At 38.5% G+C, this 27,047-nt stretch overlaps 1 protein-coding gene across 5 annotated transcripts in view; it reads left to right on the forward strand.

The window, feature by feature from the left end:
* The window catches only part of USP25 (ubiquitin specific peptidase 25), a 143,362-nt gene extending 126,028 nt beyond the window's left edge, over positions 1-17,334 (forward strand). For 4 of the 5 annotated variants that reach the window (XM_050956976.1, XM_050956992.1, XM_050957001.1 and 1 more), the window contains 6 exons: positions 6,493-6,671; positions 7,666-7,744; positions 9,703-9,782; positions 14,014-14,137; positions 15,056-15,251; positions 15,882-17,334. In XM_050956976.1, the coding sequence (XP_050812933.1) occupies positions 6,493-6,671; positions 7,666-7,744; positions 9,703-9,782; positions 14,014-14,137; positions 15,056-15,251; positions 15,882-16,054 (831 nt within the window). In that variant the 3' untranslated portion in view covers positions 16,055-17,334. Of the gene's footprint in view, positions 1-6,492; positions 6,672-7,665; positions 7,745-9,702; positions 9,783-14,013; positions 14,138-15,055; positions 15,252-15,881 lie in introns of those variants that run through there. The other variant, XM_050957009.1, reaches the window with a different exon arrangement.
* Positions 17,335-27,047: the final 9,713 nt, after the last annotated feature.

The following is a 27,047-nucleotide window of genomic DNA, read 5'->3' on the forward strand; positions in this document are numbered from 1 at the left end:
TTTCTGCCCTGCCTACCTGTCATAAACAGATAAGAAAAGTTAATAGCACAGAAGTACTTTATATCTCTTTGACTGTAAAGGGTTAACAAGTTCAGTAAGCCTGGCTGTCACGTGACCAGAGGACCAATCAGAGGACAGTATACTTTCAAATCTTGAGGGAGGGAAGTTTTTGTGCTGTGCTGTTAGTTTTGATTGTTGTTCACTCTGGGGGCTCAGAGGGATCAGACGTGCAACCAGGTTTCTCTCCAATACAGGCTCTTATAAGTTCAGACTAGTGAGTACTAGGTCGATAAAGCGAGTTAGGCTTATGGTTGTTTTCTTTATTTGCAAATGTGTATTTGGTTGGAAGATGTTCAAATGTGTATTTGGCTGAAAGGAGTTCAAATTGGTATTTTGCTGAAAAGATTTTAATTTGTACTTGTATACTTAGGCTGGGAGGGTGTTCCTAGTGTCTATAGCTGAAAGACCCTGTACCTGTTCCATTTTTTTTTTTTAAATTTACAAAGATAATTTTTACTGTTTTTTCTTTCTTTAATTAAAAGCTTTTCTTGTTTAAGAACCTAATTGGTTTTTTTATTCTGGTGAGACCCAAGGGGACTGGGTCTGGATTCACCAGAGAATTGGTGGGGAGAAAGGAGGAAAGGGGGAGAGAGAGGCTAAATTCTCTCTGTGTTAGGATTACTGTCTCTCTCAGGGAGAATCTGGGAGGGGAAGAGAGAAGAAGGGAGGAAGGTGCATCTTCCAGGGTAACCCAGGGAGGGGAAGCCTGGGAGAGGCAACGGTGAGGGAAAGAGTTTACTTTCCTTGTGTTAAGATCCAGAGGGATTATACCATGACACTACCCCACCAACATGATACAGTTCTGCGGCGATCTGGAAGCCTGCTTTCGCTGTCTCCGACTCAAAGAATACTTTCAGGACAACACTGAACAGTGCACTTACACACAGTTACCCTCCCACCAATGGCACAAGAAGAACTCCACATGGATTCCTCCTGAGGGTCGAAATGACAGCCTGGACCTATACTTTGAATGCTTCCGCTGACGTGCACAGGCTGAAATTGTGGAAGAATAACATCGCTTGCCTCATAACCTAAGTCGTGCAGAACGCAGTGCCATCCACAGCCTCAGAAACCACCCTAACATTATAATCAAAGAGGCTGATAAAGGATGTGCTGTTGTCATCATGAACAGGTCTGACTACCAAAAGGAGGCTGCCAGACAACTCTCCAATACCAAATTCTACAGGCCACTTCCCTCAGATCCCACTGAGGAATACACTAAGAAACTGCACCATCTACTGAGGACACTCCCTACACTAACACCAGAACAAATCAAGATACCCTTAGAGCCCCGACCAGGGTTATTCTATCTACTACCCAAGATCCACAAACCCGGAAATCCTGGACGCCCCATCATCTCGGGCATTGGCAGTCTCACTGAAGGACTGTCTGGATATGTGGACTATGCTCAGACCCTATGTCACCAGCACTCCCAGGTATCTCCAAGACATCACTGATTTCCTGAGGAAACTACAATGCACTGGTGACCTTCCAGAAAACACCATCCTAGCCACCATGGATGTAGAGGCTCTCTACACAAACGTCCCCCACACAGATGGAATGCAAGCTGTCAGGAACAGTTTCCCTGATAATGCCACAGCACAACTTGTTGCTGAGCTCTGTGCCTTTATCCTCACACACAACTATTTCAAATTTGATGACAATATATATCTCCAGATCAGTGGCACCACTATGGGCACCTGCATGGCCCCACAATATGCCAATATTTTTATGGCCAACCTGGAACACCGCTTCCTCAGCTCTCGTCCATTCACGCCCCTTCTCTACCTATGCTATATTGATAACGTCTTCATCATCTGGACCCATGGGAAGGAGACTCTGGAAAAATTCCACCACGATTTCAACAGCTTCCACCCCACCATCAACCTCAGCCTGGACCAATCCACACGGGAGGTCCACTTCCTAGACACCACGGTGCAAATAAGTGATGGTCACATTAACACCACTCTATACCAAAAACCTACCGATCGCTATGCCTACCTTCATGCTTCCAGCTTCTATCCCGGGCACACCACACGATCCATTGTCTACAGCCAAGCTTCTGCTCTAACCCCTCAGACAGAGACCAACACCTACAAAATCTCCACCAAGCATTCTCAAAACTACAATACCCGCACGAGGAAATAAGGAAACAGATTAACAGAGCCAGACGTGTAACCAGAAGCCTCCTACTGCAAGACAAACCCAAGAAAGAAACCAACAGGACTCCACTGGCCATCACATACAGTCCCCGGCTAAAACCCCTCCAACGCATCATCAAGGATCTTCAACCCATCCTGGACAATGATCTCACACTTTCACAGGCCTTGGGTGGCAGGCCAGTCCTCTCCCACAGACAACCTGCCAGCCTGAAGCATATTCTCATCAGTAACTGCACACTGCACCATAGTAACTCTAGCTCAGGAACCAAGCCATGCAACAAACCTCGGTGCCAACTCTGCCCACATATCTACACCAGCGACACAATCACAGGACCTAACCAGATCAGCCACACCATCACCGGTTCATTCACCTGCACCTCCACCAATGTAATGTACACCATCATATGCCAGCAATGCCCCTCTGCTATGTACATCGGCCAAACTGGACGGTCTCTACAGAAAAGGATAAATGGACACAAATCAGATATTAGGAATGGCGGTATCCAGAAACCTGTAGGAGAACACTTCAACCTCCCTGGCCACAGGATAGCAGATCTTAAGGTGGCCATCCTACAGCAAAAAAACTTCAGGACCAGACTTCAAAGAGAAACTGTTGAGCTTCAGTTCGTCTGCAAATTTGACACCATCAGCTCAGGATTAAACAAAGACTGTGAATGGCTTGCCAACTACAAAACCAGTTTCTCCTCCCTTGGTTTTCACACCTCAACTGCTAGAACAGGGCCTCATCCTCCCTGATTGAACTACCCTCGTTATCTCTAGCTTGCTTCTTGCTTGCATATATATACCTGCTCCTGGAAATTTCCACTACATGCATCCAACGAAGTGGGTATTCACCCATGAAAGCTCATGCTCCAAAACGTCTGTTAGTCTATAAGGTGCCACAGGATTCTTTGCTGCTTTTACAGATCCAGACTAACACGGCTACCCCTCTGATACTTTACATCACTTAAGGGGCTGAATAAACCACATCCTAGAGCAATGTAGTTATATCAGCTTAAATTCCTAGTGTAGACCAAGTGTAAATGCAAACTTCCATTAGCATGTGTCTGAGGATTCCAGCATTTTCACACAAGAACATCACTCTGTTCACCAAAGCTTTTCAAATAAATGTTGTTCTGACTCTTGTCCTCCATTAAAATAACAAGCTGAATGGTTTGGTTTGGTTTACTTGTTACGGTGTCAATATTATCCCTTTTGTATAGTGTACTTTATTATGGGGAGATACTGTTTTAGGTGCCCATTCTTTAACTTTTCAAAGTAACATTAAATTTAGTAAACATATCCAGATGTTATCAGTTTTCCTTAATATGTAAGTGTTCTGAATTGTTGGTACACAAGCTTTTGAATCATCTGTGTGCCAGTGGAAGAGCCACCATGACATAGTGCAGAATTTTTATTTTTTTTTCCCCAGTGAGAATGTGTTTGTAATATTTTAAAAGGAAAAAAATGGAAGTTGAAATTTTTTTACCTTGGAGTGTATATTTGTTAACATTTGTTTTAAATATGCATAATTTCTGGTGAGAGTTATGGTCTTCTATACTCTTACCATATATAGTGAGTTAATTTGGTTAGAAAATGTGGTGGGAGTTTGCTTTTTCCTTACTGATAGAGCTGGTCAGGAATTTTTCAACTAAACATTTTTCATTGGAAAATGCAGATTCATCAAAACAACTTTTTTATGAGAAAAGGTCCATTGCAATGCATTTCCTGTTTTTTGAAAAATTCGTATGCGAAGTGCCACTTTTTGGTCAGAAATCACTTTTAGTTTTGAAGTTCAATTTAATGTATAGTAAAAAAAATACATAAAAAAGGTCATAATGGAAACAAAAAACTTTGTTCTGATTTGAATTTTGTTCAGTTCACACAAACTTTAGAGATTACTATTTTTTTATCCTGATTTGAGATGGGGGAAAATATTTTAAATCTCAAAAATTCCCATGGGATGGGAGAACCATTTCACACTTAGCTCTATTGTGCTTACCTATCTGGGGTTAGTGGTGTTGTATATAAAAACCATTCATATAATATTTTCAGTTAATACTTTGGCTTAAATGCGCAATATGAAGTGACTGACTCTGTATTCAGCTTCCTAACTTGAGAATATTAAGTGTAACTTCGTGTTACTTCAGTGTGGTTTTCCATAGTCTCTTAGCTGCTCTGTGCCTTAATAAAATTATATGCCATTTTTTGTTTTGCATGGTATTTTAGATATAATAGTACTTACAAAGATAATTTTCTGTTTTTCATGTTTTTTTCTTTAGTTTGTTTTAGAATATGTTTGCTTTACTGTTGTTCTTGTTGAAACATATTTGAAATGAGTCAATCTTTCTTCACTGAAACCTGAAGTTTTTATAGGGTAGTTTGTCTGTTTTCAAAATCAAGCAAAACATATTCTTCAGGATTTTTGGATATAACTTCCTTTGAGAACTAGGAAGAATCTTTCTCTGATATATTGGTTGTACTGTAATCCCATTTTCTGTATACTGTATAAAGAAAAAAACTATGATTTTGCTCAGCATATAAGAATCTTAGAATACGAATAAGATGCCTGTTACTGTACTAGGTCAAGGCAAAAATGTGTATGGAAACCGTTCTTTTCTTCTGTTGGTAGACTGTCTGTAAAATGGTATGTGTCAAGTGCTTTTCTCAGGCCTTGTCCATGCTAGAAAGGGTTTAGCTGCTGGTATAGCTACTGGTATAGCTGCACCAGCAAATGCTCCTCTTTTGCTGGTATAGTTACCTTGACTTAATTAGATCTTTATTTTGGTCCTGGTAATCGATCCTTTCAATTGAGATCATGCAAAGCTTGTCAGTAGTATTTTGATATGTCCAAAGAAAAGAATAAAAATGAACACAGACACACACCTCTAACTTCCACTAGGCTAGTTAAAGTCCCACCCTCGAAAACGAGATGAGGGCTTCCTCCTGTCTTCACATGCCTCTGAACATATAACATTTCACCTGTGCATTGAGTATCTTGGAAGGAACGAGAAGGAAACCCTTGAAATTCCTAAGCAGAAAGAGGAACCACCTGCAATGTCCAGTTTATTCTGTGAAAAAAGACTGTTATGTTTAAGTGTTAGTTACAGTTTTGGAAACTGATAGAAACATGTATAGAAGAAGAGATTTTAATTATGTGAAAGAAATAATAAGTCTTGCTGAGAGTAGCGTTGCCACGTGTTTGGGAAGAAAAGATTTTGAAATATTAAACTGGATGTTTATTACTGAGTGCTTTGAAACTGCCTGTTGTGTTCAAGATTTGTTAGTGTTACAGCATTAATATACATTATCTTGCTTACAGGCATTGTATACATTCACTCTAGTTCAAGTTGACATTTGTTTACCATAGTGCTTGACCATTTTTGTACCTTTAGGGAAAAAAAAATCTTGAAATATTATAAGATCTGTCACCATTTCTCTGTGATTTGTCTTTTGTTCCACACAGTGGTCAGAGTCAGTAGTTAATGAGCACAATTGAAAAGTTTTCATGAAAACTTTTCATCTTTTTTTTTTTTAAACAGAAAGCCTGCAAAGATGGAAAAGTATTTCTTGTGACACTATCATAAAGGAAAAACAGTGTAAAATACTAAATATTTATGCCGTTAAGGCCTTTTAAGGCAGGGTAGAAACTTGTTTTAAGTATTTGTTTTCAGTAGAAATCAGATAATTATGTTCTTAGTGTAAGACATTTCCATCATGCTTAAATATATTTTTGCGTGTTCATTCAACTTTCTCTAAAAAATTTTGTATTTTAACCCTGGGCAATAACTATTTTTCAACATGAAAGCTTTCAGAATAATTCACTGGCTAAAATGGCTGCAGTTGTCTTGTACAGCTTCTGGCTATAGAGACATATAGTAGGTATCTTTTTACCTTGGGTGAAAAGATGGGATGGCTAGAGAAGTGGCTGGATGGTAAAAAGCTAAATCTTCCCTGCGGAGGTTTTAACACAGGTGAGAAAATGATGTTGAAGTTCTGCCCATATGGATACATAAGTACTGCCTTATTGCCAGTGATAGCTGATCAGAGAGAGAACAACCACCTCAGTTTTGTTTTTAAGTTAAATGACTCCCATTACAAGGGTACTTTGGGAATATGTTTAAGTAGGACAGGGTGGGGGGATTACTGAGCATCTTGTAGCATAGTCAGCAATATGAGGATGTTAACTTCACAGAAGTAAAAATAATAATTCAATTGTCAAGGGTTAACTAGAAAAAGTAACTTTTTTTTTTTTGGTTAAATTATGTAGGCAATTAAATTGGAGTATGCACGGCTACTAAAATTGGCTCAGGATGATCCACCACCCGAATGTGATTACCGTTTGCATCATGCAGTTGTCTACTTTATGCAGAACGAGGCACCAAAGAAAATAATTGAGAGAACATTACTGGAACAGTTTGGAGATCACAATCTGAGCTTTGATGAAAGGTAATGGGAAAATGAGACATGCTAATCTTATACTAGTAAATTTTTTATTCAGAGGATACAATAGTTAACTCTCCTTTATGTATTGTAGGTATAATGTGGCTATTAGGTATCCATCATGAACAATATATTTGCCTAGCCACCACTTCAGTAAAGGTTTCCCTTTACACAGTGTTGCAATTTTCAACATGAAATACTACTTTTAAGAAATACATAATAAAATTGTGGAACTATTTGCTTCAATGTAACAGTGCATCCAAGAATGTAGTAGCATTCAGGATAGAATTAAATATTTAAATGGATAATGGGAACATCCATGGTTAATTTAGATAGAATAACATTAAAGAGAAGTCGTCATGTTTGATGACACAAATCAATCAATGATTATTAGAAAGAAATGGTATAAATATTATTCCATAATTTACCATTATATATTCTCATTCCTTTCTCTGAAACAACTTGTAGTGATCAATGTAAAAAACAGCATACCCGGCTAAATGTCTAATAACTTGTCTAATTCACTGTGGCAATTTCTGTGCGACACCCTAACACTTGTTCACCTATTTAAAAAACACAAACTGAAAGACTGCATCCTCCCCCTCTCCCAATACCAGCACTTGAAGCTTCAGATCCTAATTCTCTAAGATTACATTTAAAAAAACTAGTTAAAAGTTCAGAAAGATTTAAGGCATCTGATTTTTAACTTTTAAAAAAAAACTGATATGGCAGTTTGGTAGAGGAAGAAAGTTAAAATATAGTGACTGTTTTATATATTTAAGTAATTATGAGAAAGTCGTGCCTGTGAATACGTGGCAAGGAACTTAAGAAGTATACAGGAAATCACACTTCCTGTCTGTACTTTAGTCAAAGATATAGTGCTCTAATGATGTTTACTTACAGTATTTTTAGGCTAATATCTCTGCAGTGTTAACATGTCTGTGAGTTTTCAGTGACCACCAATTAATTTTTTTGCAACTCTTCTTTCTTTGTTTTTAAGGTGCCGCAACATAATGAAAGTGGCTCAAGCCAAACTTGAAATGATAAAACCTGATGAAGTAAACATGGAGGAGTATGAGGCCAGTATTTTTTCTTTCCTAATAAATTGTAACATAAAATAGTTATCTACTAAAATTCAGAAAAGATCTTTTGTTCATTTACAGTGCACAGTTTCTTGTTAACGAAATTTCCAATGTTCAATGCAGTTGAAAGACTGTTTGTTTATTTTTGAGAAGATCAAATTTGAGTAGGACCATAATTAAAAGATAGTTTATTGGTCTTGGCCGACTCCCTAATGACTTGATATCATTAACAGCGCCCCATAGTTTTTCACTGTGTGAATTGATTGGCTTTTTCTACAAGAAGTGGCCATCTGTTAAAATAGTATGGGTGGTTTCAGGTGAGTAGGACCTGGCTACAGTTTATCTCCAGCTGGTATGCTGTCATTCCCAATGTATTGTCAAGAATCCTATTCATGTACATCCTGTCTCACACCGAGACTACTTACTGATGAATCTCTCCCAATCCCCCTCCCCCCAAAACCCCTGAAATATTGAAGTACTTGATCAATACATCCTGATTTTAAAATGCTGACAAATACCACTCAAGAATGAAACTTTGACAAGTCATTTCTGAGAAACTAGTCACATTCCAGCTAAATATCAAGTAATATCTATTTAGCAAAGCATTTAATCACATAGTTGAAGTTACGCATGTGCTTTAAATGATTTGGGGCCTAAATTCTTCAGATGCAGTTCTTTTCCCACAGAGGTTCCCATGCATCACTTGAACCTCATCTTTTTGCCAGTAGGGCCAAAGAGAGAGTAATTTTTTCCCCTCACCTAACCAATGGAAGACAGAGATGATCTGCACCTCTTCACCAGGCTCCGTGGCCTTTCTGTGTGCTTTCCGTCCCCAGTGGAGGTGAAGGACTGGAGCATTCGCAGAGTGGCAGATTCTCACACTTCTTTTTCTGTTCTGGGTTCAAGTTCTTTCCCACTCTTGCATAACTTTACATAGGTGTGCACTACAGATCTTGGTTCTGTCACACCTGGGTGCCACCTTTCCCCCTTGCACATGTATAAAACCATCTTTTTTTCTGCTAAATGGGAGGGGAAGACGTATCTGCAAAGGTAAAATTAGGATTTTTCATAAATAGACTGTAAATGTTTCGTCGAACCTCATGCAGGCTCTTTACGTTGGGGTGAATTTCACCATAAAAGGATATCTGGAAAGCCATGTTGGGATTGGAGTTCTGTCCCTTGCAGGCAATTAAGAGCAGCCATTCTGACCAACTGAAATAGAAACATGCTACAAATTTGAAGTAAAACATTTGTTTGCCTATAAAATACTGGTAAAGTGACTCCAGTACAAACCACATGGCTTTTGGTTTGCAGTATTGTAACATTTTGCTTCAGGATCAGTTTTATGATTTTCTTCAGCCTCTAGTATGACAAAATAAGATTCTCATTATTTCCCATTTTACTTTTTGCCATCCACTTTCCCCTGTTCTTAGATTAAAATTAGAGTCTGATGTTTCTATCATATCTCTCTCGCTCGCTCGCTCATACACACACATATATAGATAGATAGATAGATAGATAGAGATGCAGATAAATAAAATGGTCACGTAAATATTTCAGCATGACAGAAGGCCAAAAAATAGATAATCCTATTTTGATTGTTCTCCTTCCCACTCCCAGGAGATAAAAAGGACATTTTACAATCCTGCCTGAAATTCCTCTTAGACTGCTGTATTTGTTCCTTTCAAATGGCAATGAATTATGTAAACATAATCCTATGGAATTTTTGTTTTATCACTTTACAAAGTTTAAGAATTTTCTTTTTCTCTGTGTGACAGACATTTAGACAGTTGGATTTTTTTCTTTTTATGTGAGAAATATTTTCCGTATTCTTTGATTTGTCCCCCAAACAATTCACGAGTGCTTATTATGTGTATGCAATGCTGTGTGAAGAGTGCAAAATATAGTTCTCCTTTTTATGAATGAACATTCTTGATACACTTTCTTATGTGCAGAGATGGCATCAAGAATATAGAAATTACAGAGAAACAACCATGTATCTCATGGTAGGATTGGAACTTTTTCAAAAAAAGAGGTAAGAGGTGACATTATGGAATTCAGACACTGGGGTTATTTTAAATTGGTTACGTTACACAGTTTCTGAGCGGGGGGAAAAAGCAATGTAAATGATAAACCAAATTAATGGAAAAATAATAAATGTAAAAGAAAAAATAATTTGTAAGTGTATTGCAATTACACCATTCTTTTTCAGAAAAGATCAATATTGCTTTGAATATATTAGAATGGGCAGCTGTATATTTTTGGCAATTAGTTGCATAAATTAAAATGACACAATACAGAAGAACCACGCATAAATATTATCATCTCCACTATCCTCATTTTGGAGGGGAAGGTGGCGGGGCAACTGGCTTTCCAAAATGCCCAGTAGGTTAGTAAATGTAACCTCGGAAGACCAAAATGGAGAGCAATTTCCAAAGTCAAGGACCTCTTGCTAAGAATGTCCTGCCAGCAACACCCTCTTATTATGCAAAGGGAGCTTGAGCACCTAAGCTTATTTTGAGAACTTAGAGAAAGACGGAATAAGGTCCAACAAATTACAACCTGCATTCAAAGTTATTCTATCACATTGATCCAAAACTGGACTTTGCTCAGGGTTTATGTGGATAAATAAGGCTGATGGTAAAACATGCTCAACCCAAAAAGAAGTCTGCAAAGATGAAAAGAATATTAATGTGCACTTAACCATCCTGAAGTGGTGAAGTCACACAAAGCTCAGATCTGGTCACAGTAGTAGTAGATGCAGTCCCTGCACCCAAAACCTGTGTAGAGTACCTATTTTATATGAAGTCTGTTCTGCCATAAAGAAATTGCAAAGCGGATGTGATGCTGGATCTGATGGCATAACCCCAAACTTTTCAGTTGCTCCATACAGTCCGTAAGTGTAGCATTACACCAAAGTTTTTTCCCCCGGGTTTGTACAGGGAAGTTACCAGCAGAGTAGACGGAAGGGATCATCCCACTTTGTAAGGGGTAATGCCCATGTGCTGAGTTAGGAGAGACAGGCCCATAACCTTACATTCTGTTACCGGAAAAGTTTTTATACATGTCCTACTCACCCAACTCCAGCCTACCTTGTGAAACACCATCACCCAGGGCAGTCAGGCATCACTGCTGAATGATCTACAATGTGTGTTGTACTTGGTCTTCATCTTTTATCTGAGTTCCATCAAGAATTCAGTCATCCTTTGACAGGAGCATATGAAGACTTAGTCTTCAATTCTGTTGTTAGAGCTGCCCTGAGGAAGGCCCTACAAGGCACCGATGTTCCTGATATCTTCTTGAGGTAAATTAAAGAGCTACATAATAACTCTCGGGCACAGGTGCAGTGCAGGACCTCTAGGTCTAACAGAGTTTACACTAGATCCCAGGTGAAGCAGGGATGTGTCTTGCCTTCAGCACCATTCTGCCATAAAATAGATTGGCTCCTTGATCCAGTCTCCACAAATACCAGTATAATTGTCCATTCAATTTCTTTTACCAACGTGGATTATGTGGAGAATGATGTCGTCTTCAGACAGCTTGCATATGACCTAAAGACAGGTCAGCCTCTGCTATGGGGAAGCTGCCCTTGGGCTAAAGATTCTTGGGCAAAATCAAAAATCCAGAATATCAGGGCAAAAATTGTGATACAAGACATCTGTGCTGCCGGTAGAAGTGGATGATTTCAGCTCTGTCGGCAATAATTTGTCATCAGATGGGCGCAGACCGACAGACATCCTAAGAACAGTCAGTTTACCAGCCTCAGCCATGAAAGACCTGCGTAGGGTCTGGAGCCAAAAGAAGATGAAAGTATATACAAAAGTACAGATTAATCAAACCTGTGTACTGCCGATCCTCTTATGGATCTAAAACATGGATGATGCTTAAACAAGACAGCAGGGGACATTTCATATGTATGTCAGTGGCAACTACCAGCCATAAGTTTGATTTTTATCAGTAACAGGGACGTATTATTGAGAACTGGCCTTGACATTACTGAAGTCATCATCGATCATTACCTCAAGCACTTTTTGGTCATGTAGCCCATCTTGGAGATAAAGTCCTGGCACATGGAGCGCTGAAGATCAGACTTGAGAGGACATTGCCCAGCCATGGACTGGTGGCAGCCACACAGCCAATGGGCCTCATGCCGTCATAGGCAGTCTCATCACAGCATCCCCTCTATAAACTTATCAAGCTCGATCTTAAAGCCAGTTAGATTTTTTGTCCCCACTGCTCCCCTTGGAAAGCTGTTCCAGAACTTCACTCCTCTGATGATTAGAAGTCTTTCTAATTTTGAGCCTAAACTTATTGATAACCAGTTTGTAGCCATTTGTTTTTGTGTCCACATTAGTACATAGCTTAAATAACTCCTCTCCCTCCCTGATATTTGTCCTTCTGATGTATGTATAGAGTGCAGTCGTATCTCCCCTCAGCCTTCTTTTGCTTAGGCTAAACAAGCCAAGCTCATTGTGTCTCCTTTCATAAAGTAGGTTTTTCATTCCTCAGATCATCCTAATAGCCCTTCTCAGCTCCTATTCCAGTTTGAATTCATCTTTCTTAAACTTGGGAGACTGGAATTGCACACAGTATTCCAGATGAGGTCTCACCAGTGCCTTGTATAAGAGTACTAGCACTTCCCTGCCTCTACTGGAAATACCTCACCTGATGCATCCTAGGACTGCATTAACCTCTTTCATGGCCGCATCATCTTAGTGACTCATAGTCATCCTGTTATCCACCAATACATCCAGGTCTTTCACTTTTGTTGCTTCCAACTGCTAAGTCCCCAGCTCATAGCAAAAATTCTTATTAGTTCCTAAATGCATGACCTTGCACTTTGCACTATTAAATGTCATCCCATTTTTATTTCTCCAGTTTACAAGGTCATCCAGATATTCTTGTATAATATTCCAGTCCTGCTCTGTATTGGTAATACCTCCCAACTTCGTGACATCTGCAAATTTTAATAGCACGTTCCCACTTTTTGTGCCTTAAATAAGATTGGTTCCAAGACCAATCTCTGAGGTACTCCACTATCTTTGCAGATGACACAAAGCTTGGAGGTGTTGCCAATATGGAGGAGAGCCGAAGTATCATACAAGGAAGTCTGGATGACCTTGTAAACTGGAGTAATAAAAATGTGATGAAATGTAATAGTGCAAGGTCATACATTTAGGGACTAACACCCAAATTTGTAAGTTGTGCCACTATGAAGGCCCTGGTATATCCTTCCTTGCATGTATTCTATATGATTTTCATGTGTATGTAATGCTTAAAGGTACAGAAAATGTCCAAAGAAGATCTAGCCTCCTATTCTCACTAGTGTAGCTGCAGCAAACACACCTCAGTGCTCTGTTGCACTGTAACTTTTTTTATTGAGGCATTCACCTAAAGCTGTTTGCTTGTACAAAAATACAATTTTTCTTTAAATGAGCAATCATTTCAAGGCATCTTTAGAAGATACTTGCCTTTAAAGATTTTTCTCTTTCTGTTTCTCTAACTCAGACTATGCCAAGGTTTCCTAATATATTCACTAAAAGTGAAAGATGCAACACTGGCTAATCCTTTTTAACAACTAGTGTCAAAGCAGTGAGGTCTGTTTTGTCTGTCTATCAGATTTTGTTGTCAGTTTTTTATTATTCATCCCTGTGACAGTAGTGTACATATCTCTGTCATTACTTTATTTTAGTTTAAGATGAAAATTGCCAGTAGACTGATACTACAAATACTTGCTTTTGGGGAGGCCATGCCAGTCTCACATCTGTGAACATTTCCATCAGTCTAAATATTAGTGACAATTTGGGGACACTATAATTAACATACCTGAAAATAAGTTTTCTCTTAGAAGTTCACTCTTGAAAAATGAAATCACACTATCCCACACCCAATTTGCAAAGGTGTAAATGGCTACACAAATTTCAGGATAGTGGAGAATCAGACCGAATGTGTCACGGATGTGTTGAAGAAAACAGTTTTCCTGTGTATATAAGGCCTAATTCATAGTCATTTGAAGTCTGTGGAAAACCTCCCATTGATTTAAGCTTTGCATCTGGCTTATGGTTGCAACAGAAAGTTGTACTGATGTGCATTGAGGAGAAAATGTCCTAGCCAATACAATGGGAAACCATATCAAGTGTGAGTGTTTGAATGTTTTTTTTTATTGTATTGACCTTTGACAAGATACAGAAACAAATGATACCTACCTGTACAAGGGCATTATAAATCTGATGTGTGTATATATATGTTTTTTGTGTGTGTTTTAGCTATATGGAAGCCTTGCTTTACCTTATCTATGCTTATCAGAATAACAAAGAACTCTTGTCCAGAGGCCTATATAGAGGGCATGATGAAGAGCTGATATCCCATTACAGAAGAGAATGTTTGTTAGTAAGTGGAATATGACCCTAATTTTTTAGTTGTTGTTGCATGTGTGAAATACACCTCTACCTCGATATAATGCTGTCCTCAGGAGCCAAAAAATCTTATGCATTATATCGAACTTTCTTTGATTCGCCGGAATGCACAGCCCCCCTCCCCCTCCCCTTCCCCCCAAGCGCTGCTTTACCATGTTATATCCGAATTCATGTTATATTGGGGTAGAGGTGTAGTAGACAACCTTAGGTAATTGTGATGCAAAGTCACAATTAAAAAACTCTTTGTACATTCATTTAAGAAGTTAAGAGCATCCCTCCTCTTGTAAGAACAGGGCCAACAATGGAGAAGTAATCAATGTAAAATATGAGAATTAAAAGGAAAAATTATAATTTCTGTTCCTACAGAGTGTGTAGCTGCCTGTTTTACTGTGGCATTATAATGAATCTGTCCACTGCTACACATAGTGTGACAAAGCATAGCGGCACATCCTAGTTTTGGACAGCAAACAGTCACATTGCCACAGTGGAACTAGCTGACAGGAGATCAATGCTAGAAAAGGCAGCAATAGAAAATTGATTCTTTTCTCTCTCCTCTTCTCCCCCCTTCCCCCACCTCCTTATCTTGATTTTAATCAGCCATAGAAAGAAGTAGCAACAAAGGGAATGGGGATCTAGCCTTCCGCAGGGATGGCTACAACAATTATGAGTAATCAAGAAACCGTTCAGGGGTCTGTTAAGAGGGAAGACTAGCATAAGACCTGACATGTTTAGTGAAGAATTTGCAAGATTGCCCTGACTTAAAACTTGTGATATGGTCACTGCTGATTTTTTTTTGTTTGAGGAATAAATCTTTTTTTAAAAAGCTGATACTTGGCGAAATGTGAAATACTAAGTACTTATAAGTTTTCCTTTTCTGTGGTGTTGCATGAAGAAACTAAATGAACATGCTGCAGCACTCTTTGAGTCTGGAGATGATCAGGAAGTAAATAATGGACTGATCATTATGAATGAGCTTATTGTCCCATGTTTGCCATTACTACTGGTGGATGAAACGGAAGAAAAGGATATTGCTGCTGTAGAAGATATGAGAAACCGCTGGTGTTCATATCTTGGACAAGAAATGGAACGTAAGTCATATGTACTTAGGGTGATCAGATGTCCTGATTTTTATAGGGACAGTCCCGATATTCGGGGCTTTGTCTCATATAGGCACCTATTACCCCCTCCTCCTGGACCCTATTTTTCACACTTGCTATCTAGTCATCCTATACGTATTTTTTAATTTCGAAGGCTCCTCCACACACACAGTGCTGAAGACAAAATTATTCTGATCTTGAAGTCGGATAGAGCTTTTATTTTATCTTCAAGTTCTATCTTATTTTACCAATCTTTTATTCTTTTGAAATATGCTTTGAAATCCATAGATGACAAGTATCCTTGTATTGAGTCCTAAAAGAGCTAAGTATTGTATGAAGTTTGTTTAAAGATGGAAAAGGTTTCACCTTCATACCATTGCATATTTAATCTTTGTTTCAGTATATTCCTGATGATCTTGAGAATATTTTAGTCTAGTAGTGAGCACTGTCATACTGAATGACTCATTTATTCCTAGCTGAAGCCTAGCGTACTAAGGAGAAGTGTTTTTAACAAAGTGAAACTAACTAAAAAAGCAAGTTGGTGCAGTGGAGCAATTTTTCACTTTATTGCTCCTGTGGGAAGCAAGTGTTTATATTGACTTTTTTTATATATATTTGCAGCTAACTTGCAAGAAAAGCTGACAGACTTCCTGCCAAAACTTCTAGATTGCTCTACGGAGATTAAAGGTTTCAATGATCCACCAAAGTTACCTTCCTATTCCACACATGAACTGTGTGAGCGATTTGCCCGAATCATGTTGTCACTCAGCCGAACTCCAGCTGATGGAAGATAAACCTTCATGAGCACATCATATAAACTTTTTTAGTTCTTAACCCTTGCCTACCTGTCACAGGGTTTGCTTGTTGCTGCTATAGTTTTTAACTTTTTTTATTTTAATAATCGCAAAAGACAAAATGTCTGTACAGACATTAGCCAAACTACAAACAATTAAAGCTGAGAATCGCATGGGGCTCGGTTTTTGTTTCAACCACAATTGTTGCAACATTACAAAACTGCTTTTTTGCCACCTGTCTGTTACAGTATTACTTTGCTTTTATCTTAAGATCCTTTACTTTATCAACGGCTTTCTGTTCAGTCTGGATCATTCTGTGACTGCAACTATTTTAAGTGTCCAGTGCTGTGTAAATACATGGTACTTGATAGCTTGTAAATGAAATGGAAGAATAAAGTTTTATTTATGGCTACTCCTGTGTTTGCAAGCAGATACATTGTATATTAGTGTATTATATAGCTATTTTTTTAGACCAGAAACGGATGCAATATGTTGATGGGTCATTAAGTTCATAGGCATAGTTCTTTAGGATTTACAGCCAATTTCTTTAGAGATGGTCACGGAATACTGTATGTCAGCACATTGGAAATCTGTCACAGTATTATTACACATCTTACTTTTTGTATATTCCTTACTGATCTGTATAATACTGCATCTGAACACATTTATTTTGAAGCCACATTGGGTTTAAAGTGAAGTTAGAGGCTTGTTTCTGAAACAAAAATTAATTGCACCTTTCTTCTATTCATAGGAGACCTTTTTTAAAAAAAAAACAAAAACTATTTTCCGTAGGACTAGAAGCTATATTAGATACAGCAGGAGCTCAGATTTCTTTTGAAAGACTTGATTGAGTAGAGTAAATTAAATGGGAGCTTTGTAATTGTGAAATATGTAAGAATCTAGAATCCATCACAGATTAAATTCTCATATTTTTTGTTTTATGAAGTTTGTGTTTTAATTATATAAACTGCACACTACTCTAGCTCAGAAATGTAATCTTCCACTAACTCTTGCTGTGAAGTTGGTTGCTAGTACTGTTATAGTAAAGGATTTCAGAAATAATATATCTGCGCTAATTTACTTTCTCTCAGAAGTAAATGAAGAACTTTGTAGAGTTTGTTTTGTAGAACTGAAATACTGTCTGATTTTAATGAAGAAACTCGATTATTTTGTGAAAAGGAGTTAATGCATCCTTAGGTAAGCCTGTTACCTGAAAATATTTTGATTCCTCATCCTTACAGAGAACATTTTGTGCTAGAACAGTAAAAGATGTAAATATTTGTGTGTACGTGTTTATTGGAGCGACATCCAATAGTACTGTTGTTGGTTCTATCTTGTCTTTTTCTTTTACTACTAATAAAATAGTGAAAAGGGGAGGAAAGAGGGGATAAAATTCAAAAATTGCCCATCTGGCAGTACAATGGGTCTCACTTTGGACCTCACAAAAATAAATGGTTTAGTTTATCCTTAAATCTCATCAACAACCTTTAGGCTTCTTATTTATTACATTTTTTGGGATGGCCCCATTATTTTGTATTGGATTGAAGTATGTAAACTGTTGACACATAGATTCAAAGTCTGTTAAAGGATTTTTCTCTGCTGTCATATCAAAAATATTAATCATATTCAGAAATATGCAAAATAGTAACACTACAATAATGCCCAGAAGCCAAGTAGTATTTCTTCTTCCAGGAAAGGAAAAATATAAAAGTCTGAAACTCTGCATATTGTCTTGCACAGCAATTAAGGACAGTGTTGAAGAGCTACAGATATGTGCACTAAGCAGGTGAAAATATGATTTCAAAGGGTGTGGTGATGGTTATCTATCTGTAGCACATTCCATCTGAAGGTATGACTCAATTGTATATTTACTTACAGTAACTATTTTTAAACCTAGAGCTTTTGACAGATTTAACCAAAACTGGTAAGCTTACATCTTCAGTAACAGATAAAAGTGAACTGGGGATTAGATTGAATAAAATAAACCATTATCAAGATCATGAGCTTCTTTTATAGTATATAAAAAAGGCCTGAATGTGATTGAGACTGTTTTAATTCCCTCCTCATTTTTCCTCCACTTGGGAGAAAATCTCTTTTTTTCTAAATCTCCAAATATCCACAGCTTCAATTGAGGGCTGAGGAATCTCCCTAACCAGTCCTCCATCAAAAACAGAGAAGACAAGACATTCCATATTTTTAAAATGAAAAGTGGGGGGAAATCGCTCTGTTTGAAAGAAAAGGAGACTTTCAAGATCTTTTATACACAAGAAAGAAGCAAACAGAAGGTAAAACACAAGTGTTTTTCCTGTGAGTTATCTCCAGTGTTTTCCAGCTAACTTTTTCAGCTCTTCGCTGAAATATCGTATGCCTTTCAGTGTAGCATAGTCCATATTGTGTGTTTATTTCACTAGGAAAAGTTTTAAAATACAAATAATTTATGTTGAAGAAAAATCCTGTTTTGGATACTTGTTTATTTTGGGATCTTGATCCAGAAGAGCCATACAATCAAAAGCATTTTCTCATACCTTTTAGGTGAACTTAAAACTTTGGCACTTATAGGTGTTGTATGGAAAATGTGGAACTTTTGCATTGCCAAAATCATAAGGTCAAGGAACCTGATGGGAGTTGCATATTCTTTGGCTGCACAGAACTTAGACAAACTCTTTTGGTGAACCCTAAAATATATAAAAACATTCAGCAGTGTAATACTATTTCATATAGTGAGACATTCTCACTGCACCACATTAGTCATTGGACTGTGACCAAATCTTCTCAGTGTATAACTACACATACATAGAATGGGGTAAAGGAAGTGAACCCAAGCTCTTTACCAGAGTACCAGTAGCTATAATTAAATGGACGCCATTTTTTGCTGTCGTATAAAACTAAGGACTGTAAATTTTATCCAAATTTGAGTAAATGAAGTGCTTGTCAATTTACTGTTTCTGGTACTGATCTTTGTCTGTCTGAGCCATCATGTTGCCACCAGTACATTGAAATCAATGGCAAAATGCCATTGTCTGTCATTAGTCAATGCTGTTGCCAGAGTACCAGCCAGTACCACTGCTAATACCAATGCCTTGGACAGAAGGAGCAAATGAATCTGAAGAAGTGGAAAGGATGGACCTGGACTGAATCCATGCCCCTAGCAAAAATGTTCATCTTGAAATCATATCTGATGTCAGTAAGGAAGATGATAACCTCACTACTGCATCACCTTTGCATTCATGCACTTTTTTAACTGCAGTGCTTCATTGACAATGTAAACAGCTTTGTTCTAGGGCACTTCACCTGTCGGCTCCCTCTTCTTCCGTTCTGCCACTTGTGATAATGAAAAAATTGCTGATGCCTGTATTATGCCTAAATATTCTTTTTCCATTTATTGTTTGTAGCGTAGTATGAGAATATGCACATAAAAATACTGCTTTTTTTTTTTTTTAAGTCCAAGTGTAGTGTGAAATTGAACCATTACAACACTGTTTTCAAGGTTTATTTTTCTGGTTTTGCTGGGTGAATTTTAATGAATATGTTTTTCTACTTTGAACAAAATCTACCTTCAACTTTTGGGAGGGAAGCTCATTGAATTCAAGACATGTATCTTAAAGTCAGATGGAGGCTTCCTAAAAATATAATTAATCTAACTAGAAAATCTAATTATAATCACCATACAAAATGATCAAACTCTAAGAAGGCTATCCTTTAACCACTTGGCTGCTCAAAGGATTTGAGGAATAAGAGCAAGAAATACCTCAGATTTCCTTATCCACCAGAAGATTTAAAATTTTCTGTGTAAAATAAAACATTATGGTAATGTTCCAGTTCCAATCAGAGCGTGATTCTTTTGTTTCTTGTGCAGATAAAACTCCCCTTGATCCTTTGGTTCAGATTCAGAAGGGACATAAAAGTTAGACTCCCTAACATATCAGTAACTCTGTCCTTTGGTTTAATATGCACATTGGGATCCAGAGGAAGGCATAAATTACACCCGCTTATACCATTGTGTTACTTGCTACTCTCCTCTCTTCTGGCTCTTCAGCATGTGTGTTACATCAGCGTAGACTCCTATCATACCTTTAGTCCCAGATTTGGACCTTAGCGTCCAAAATATGGGGGTTAGCATGAAAACCTCCAAGCTTAGTTACCAGCTTGGACCTGGTACTTTCTGCCACCACCCAAAAAATTAGAGTGTTTTGGGGCACTCTGGTCCCCCTGAAAAACCTTCCCTGGGGACCCCAAGACCCAAATCCCTTGAGTCTCACAACAAAGGGAAATAATCCTTTTTCCTTTCCCCCCTCCAGGTGCTCCTGGAGAGATACACAGATACAAGCTCTGTGAATCCAAACAGAGTGACTCCCCCTCTCCGTTCCCAGTCCTGGAAACAAAAGCACTTTCCTCTTCACCCAGAGGGAATGCCAAATCAGGCTAGCAAATCCAACACACACAGATCTCCCCCTGATTTCTTCCTCCCACCAATTCCCTGGTGAGTACAGACTCAATTTCCCTGAAATTTCCCAGTAAAGAAAACTTCAACAGGTTTTAAAAAGAAAGCTTTATATAAAAAAGAAAGAAAAATACATACAAATGGTCTCTCTGTATTAAGGTGACAAAATACAGGATTAATTGCTTAAAAGAAATATGAATAAACAGCCTTATTCAAAAAGAATACAAATCAAAGCACTCCAGCACTTATATTCATGCAAATACCAAAGAAAAGAAACCATATAACTTACTATCTGATCTCTTTGTCCTTACACTTAGAAACAGAAGATTAGAAAGCAGAAACTACTTCTCCAAAGCTCAGAGAAAACAGGCAGACAGACAACAAAGACCTTAGACACAAAATTCCCTCCACCCAAAGTTGAAAAAATCCAGTTTCCTGATTGGTCCTCTGGTCAGGTGCTTCAGGTGAAAGAGACATTAACCCTTAGCTATCTGTTTATGACAACTCCCTTCAACCATGTGGACCAAATTCAGAGGTGATATGAAATGGCAGAAACTTATTACACTTTTATAAGTAAATGTGTGTCTAAAGTTGAATGGGGGTGTAGTTTGGGGATGCTGGGAGAAAAAGTAAATTATGCCAGTTTAGACTCCCTCTAGTCTTACTGTTACCACTGAATTTGTCCCTGGGATTTCAATCGAAGCGTAACTTGTATAGCCACCAGCTTCATGCAAGTGGCTTGGAGCACAGCTTAACAACCTGGCTTTAGGAACTCCAGCCCAGGGCCAAAACTGCAGCATCAGAGGAGGGAAAGGTAGCCACTTCCAACCTCCTATCTGATTCTGAGGTGACCCTTCCGCCATCTTCAGTTTGAGATTGCAGAGGGGAAATGAAAGTATATATCTTTTTAAAGATTTTTACATATCCTGGCTTCATCTGCTGTGTCAATTCAGAAAACCATTTATATATAGTGTCCTATATGGGGGTCAGGGGGAGGGATAGCTCAGTGGTTTGAGCATTGACTTGCTAAACCCAGGGTTGTGAGTTCAATCCTTGAGGGGGCCACTTAGGTATCTGGGGCAAAAATCAGTACTTGGTCCTGCTAGTGAAGGCAGGGGGCTGGACTTGATAACCTTTCAAAGTCCCTTCCAGTTCTAGGAGATAGGCATATCTCCAATTATTATTTATTATTAACAAAGTTTTCAAGAGCTGGGGTTTGGGAGCTTAACTAGTCACTGTTTCCCAGTACTGTGGGTTTGATCACATACATGTTTTCCCCTATTTAGCATTAAAAAAGTCTAATCATCCCATGGTTCTATCTCTCCAACCCAATTTAAACATAAGTTTATCTATGTGCTTCTGTCTTTACAGGATCCAGAATGCTTATCAACAGTCCAGTCCTGTTCTTTAATCCCCAACAACTTGATTGTTTGTTGGAGTTCTCTCGTCTTTCATCCATCCCACTTCCCCTTAGGAAGAGTCACTTTGTTTTGCTTTTTCTCTCTGATTTGTTTAACTGTTACTTGGCTTTGAAAGTCTCTCTGGAATGGAAAGGGATGGATTGCTAGCCTTTAGTATATACACCTCTACCTCGATATAATGTCCTTGGCAACCAAAAAATCTTACCGTGTTATAGGTGAAACCGTGTTATATTGAACTTGCTTTGATCCACTGGAATGCGCAGCCCCTCCCCGCCCACATGGAGCGCTGCTTTACCACTTTATATCCAAATTCTTGTTATATCGGGTGGCGTTATAGCAAGGTAGCAGTGTACTAGCCTTGACTGACTGACTGGGGGGAGCGATGAAGTTTATCATTACTGACCAAACAGAATTAACAGCGAGTAATTTTTCTCTTACAGCATTGTTTCCCGAAGTTTCATTTTCCCATGAAAACAGTTGTTTCTGTTCAAATCTGTTAAGTGTTACAGACCAAACCAAGATGAGTAAACATTCAAGACAGATTGTGTCAGTCTTTCTCATATGATGTTTCTTCTTTTCTGAGTGCTTGGAGCAAGGAAATAGTTAAGTGTTGACATATAAAGTATCTGTTACTGATAGGGAGTTTCTCTGTAGTAATGTAAGTAGCTCTGTGTTTGTGTGTTGTAAGGGGTGTGACTGTATGAATACTTAAGGAAGAGATTGACTGCACATAAGCAGGAAAGAATACTATGATTTCAAATGGCCATCCATCTACCAACACTTAAGGGACAATGCAAGAGACATTCGTTTTGAAGTTATGCTTCCAGTACTCTGCTGAACTCACTGGACTGGCTTTCAGTGGCAGAGCCAAAAGGGCTGGGAAACTGAGCCCTGGTCACCAGGAAATTAGGTTGGTATAACTACACTGCTCAGGGGTGCGAAAAATTCATACCCCAAGTGACACGGTTAAATCAATCTAACCGCTGATGTAGAGAGCACTAGCTATTGCCCCTCGGGAAGGTGGAGTACTGACACCAATGGAGGAAGCCCTGTTGGCATAAGTAGTATCTCCACTGAAACGCTACAGCAATGCAGTTGCAGCATTTTAAGTGTAGACAAGCCCTGAGATAAAGGACTTCTAGCTGTATATAAATGATAATTTCTGGGGAGGAAGCAGTTTGGGGAAGAGGATAAAGGGAATCCTCCCAAAGGTCCCTGCCAAGGTATGCCAAGCCTCTAGGTGAGATGGACCTGTCTTTTGAAAAGCTTTTTTCTTGTGTGTTATGCTTTGTTCCCACTGTTTCAGATTACATAAATTTTTGATTTAAGAAGACTGTCTGGTCACTGCTCAGAAGATCCCAAAGGAAGCAACTGTAGGTGCTGAAACCAGTCAGCCCTGCTGAGGTAATCAAGGTTGATCACAGGGTGCTGTAGTCCAGGCCATGGGCTACCAGAGAGAGAATTGTGGGATTCCACCTCAGGAGAGGTGAAGGCACAGGACCCAATACCACAGAGGGCTCAGGGGGGTGGCTAGCCCTGAAACAGTGGAACTATCATCACTGGGAGACACAAGGTTGGTGAAGTAATATCTTTATTGGACCAACTTTTGTTGGTGAAAGATACATGCTTTTGAGCGTGTCGGAGCTCTTCAGGTCTGGGGAAGATACTGTTTAAGCTAAATAGAAGTTGAGACAGATCGTTAAGCATAAAGGGGTCACACATGTTATAGACCACTTACAAGGAAGTGGGCAGTTAAGGGTTAGTATCCGTTGAGGCATGCATGCAGAATGTAAGGAGCCATAAAACCAGTGTCTCTGAGTCCATGGTTTTTAGTTTTAGCAGAGTTGTGAATGTAATTTCCCAGACTCTTCTTCTGAAGGTGTTGTGCAGGTTTCCTTTGAGGACCATGTCATTGACATCTGGGTTAGCACCTATTGGGATGAATGGGACATTTCAATAGAACAGAGCTATTGTTTCTCGCTCTCTGCAGTCTCAAACAAATGCTGCTGCAGCAGTTACATTCAGATTGTTGAGATTTTCTTCATTGTCATAAAAACTAGAGTCTTAAAAACCAAAAAAAAAAAAAAAACCGCCAGAAGACCAAAAGCTACAATCCTGGAGAACAACTGAGATGTGTATGAGCCATTTGTTGCACCACTTAATTTGGGAAACACTACTTTTGAGAGATGGCTCTAATTCACTAAGGTACTTAAAAGCCAGGCCTAATGTCTAGCATGTGAGTAGTCCCTTTTGGTTTCAGTGTGACTACTCAAGGTGAGCACCTTGCTGAATCGCAGCCTACATTGAATTACTTCAGCCACCAGTAAATGAAGCTATTTGAAAATAGAATGTAGCTTGGGTGAAAGTGATCAAGACATGATAGAATTCATGATTCTAAGGAAAGGTAAGAGGGAAATCAGCGCAATAAAGATAATGGATTTCAAGAAAGTAGGTTTTAGCAAGCTCAGGGAGCTGGAAGGTAAAATCCCATGGGAAGAAAGTCTAAGGGGAAAAACAGTTCAAGAGAGTTGACAGTTTTTCGGAGAGACTTTTTTAAGGGCACAAGAGCAAATTATCCCACTGCATAGGAAAGATATGAAGTATGGCAAGAGATCACCCCAGACTTAACCAGGATATCTTCAATTATATAAAAGTCAAGAAAGAGTCCTACCAAAAATGGAAATTAGGTCAAGTTACAAAGGATGAATATAGACAAATAGCACAAGTATGTAGGTACAACATTTAAAAAGGCCAAGGCACAAAATGAAACGTTCTTCAAATACATTAGAAGCAAGAGGAAGACAGGGTAGGCCCATTACTAAAGGAGGGGAGAAACGAGAGGATAAGAGGCTAAAGGTAGGGAAGAACGAGTTAAAATTACTTAAATTAGATGTCTTCAAGTTGGCAGGGCCTGGTGAAATGTATCCCAGAATACTCAAGGAGCTGGCAAGGGAGATATCTGAGCCATTAGTGATTATCTTCAAAAAGCCATAGAAGATGACAGAGATTCCAGAGGACTCAAAAAGATCAAATACTGTGTCAATTATAAAAAGGGGAATAAGGACAACCTGGGGAATTACAGACCCATCATCTTAACTTTAGTACCTGGAAAGATAATGGAGCAAATAATTAAGCCATCAATTTGCAAACACTTAGAAGATGATAAAGTGATAAGTAACAGCATGGATTTGTGAAGAACAAATAGTGTCAAGCCAACCTATCTTTGACAGGATAGCGAAACTTGTGGATAGGGGAAAGTAGTAGATGTGGTATATCTTGACTTTAGTAAGGCTTTTGATGCTGTCTTGCATGATGTTCTTATAAGCAAACTAGGGAAATACAACTTAGATATGGAGCCACAATAAGGTAGTGCATCACTGGTTGGAAAACCATTCCCAGAGAATAGTTATCAGTGGTTCACAATCAAGTTGGAAGGGCATATAGAGTGGAGACCCACAGGGATGAGTTCTAGTTCTGTTCAATATCTTTATCAATGATTTAGATAATGACAGAGAGAGTACACTTATAAAATTTGTTGATGATACAGGTGCTTTGTAGGATAGGACTTAAAATTCAAAATGATCTGGACCAACTGGACAAATGGTCTGAAGTAAATAGGATAGAATTCAATAAGGACAAATGCAAAATACTCCATTTAGGAAGGAACATACAAAATGAAAAGTTACTGCCAATGAAGGAGTACTAAATATGAGTCAACAGTGTAACACTTTAAAAAAAAACATTCTGGAATGTATTAGCAGGAGAGTTGTAAGCAAGACAAAGAAATAATCCTTCTTCCACTCTACCTTGTGCTGATTGGCCTCCGCTGGAGTAGTGTGTCCAGTTCTGGGCACTACATTTCAGGAAAGATGTGGACAAATTGGAGAAAGTCCAGAGAAGAGCAACAAAAATGATTAAAAGTCTTTTTTAAAGACTTTTAAGGGAAGATTGAAAAAATTGGGTTTATTTAGTCTGGAGAAGAGAAGACTGGTAAGTTTTCAAGCACATAAAAGGTTCTTACAAGGAGGAAGGAGAAAAATTGTTCCTATTAATCTCTTAGGTTAAGACAAGAATCAATGCACTTAAATTGCAGCATGGGAGGCTTAGGTGGGATGCTAAGAGAAACTTCCTGTCAGGGTGGTTACGCACTGGAATAAATTGGCTAGAGAGGTTATGAATCTCCATCACTGGTGATTTTTAAGAGCAGGTTAGACAAATACCTGACAGGGATGGCCTAGATAATACTTAGTCCTACCTTCAGTTCAGGAGACTAGACTAGAAGACCCCTCAAAGTCATTTCCAGTCCTATGATTCTATCTCTTGGAAAAAAAAATCAGCAATGTTTATTGTCACATAACAATATTTCATGACAGTTGAGTACAAGAAGTATCCTGCTGAAACTGAAAAGGAATTTTAGGTAGGCAAATTCTTCAGTAATTGCCAAGTGACTGAGGTGGAGGAGTGCCACCCGTTGGATTACCAGCACTGCTCCCTGCAGCATCTATTTTTTTTTTCTTTGGAGGTTTCTTTCCAAGACAAGATTAGCTTAGTTCAAGAGCATTGCCCCAGTTAATGTGGTTATAGAAATACCAACAATGATTTATGGTGAAGCCAAGCCCAGTGGTCATGTAAAAGTGCAGTACAGTTTGAAAGCACAGTTATTTACAAATTACATGGACTTCAGGATGTAAATTGTTGAATGAATCTTGGTTGACAAAAATTGTTTGGCATTTGTTTTTCTGATGCACTTGGAATAATTTTTTTATGCCAAAATTTACCTTACTCTGTCATATTTAGGACTGCACTCTACTGTTCATGAATCAGTAGATGTCTTGAAATATCATAATACAAAACTATAGGGTCTCTGCTTTTTTAAACTTCCCCGGTACTATTCCTTCTTGATAAAATCTGCTCTTGCTTACCATACTGTACTGGACTTCAGTCAGACATTGTAACCCACTGGAGGAACTGTTATCCTTTTCATTGGCCATTAGTCTACTATAATCCCTTTAGAAATAAAAAATGGGGCCCAGAGGGCTTTTTTCTTAAATCATTTTATGAAAAAAATTACTGCCACTTTTTATTCCTTTTGTATCTTGTTAACTTTTCATAGGTTTATTCTGTCTTTGAC

Source organism: Gopherus flavomarginatus, chromosome 1 (assembly GCF_025201925.1).
Source record: "Gopherus flavomarginatus isolate rGopFla2 chromosome 1, rGopFla2.mat.asm, whole genome shotgun sequence".
In the NCBI taxonomy this organism is placed as follows: Eukaryota; Metazoa; Chordata; order Testudines; family Testudinidae; genus Gopherus; species Gopherus flavomarginatus.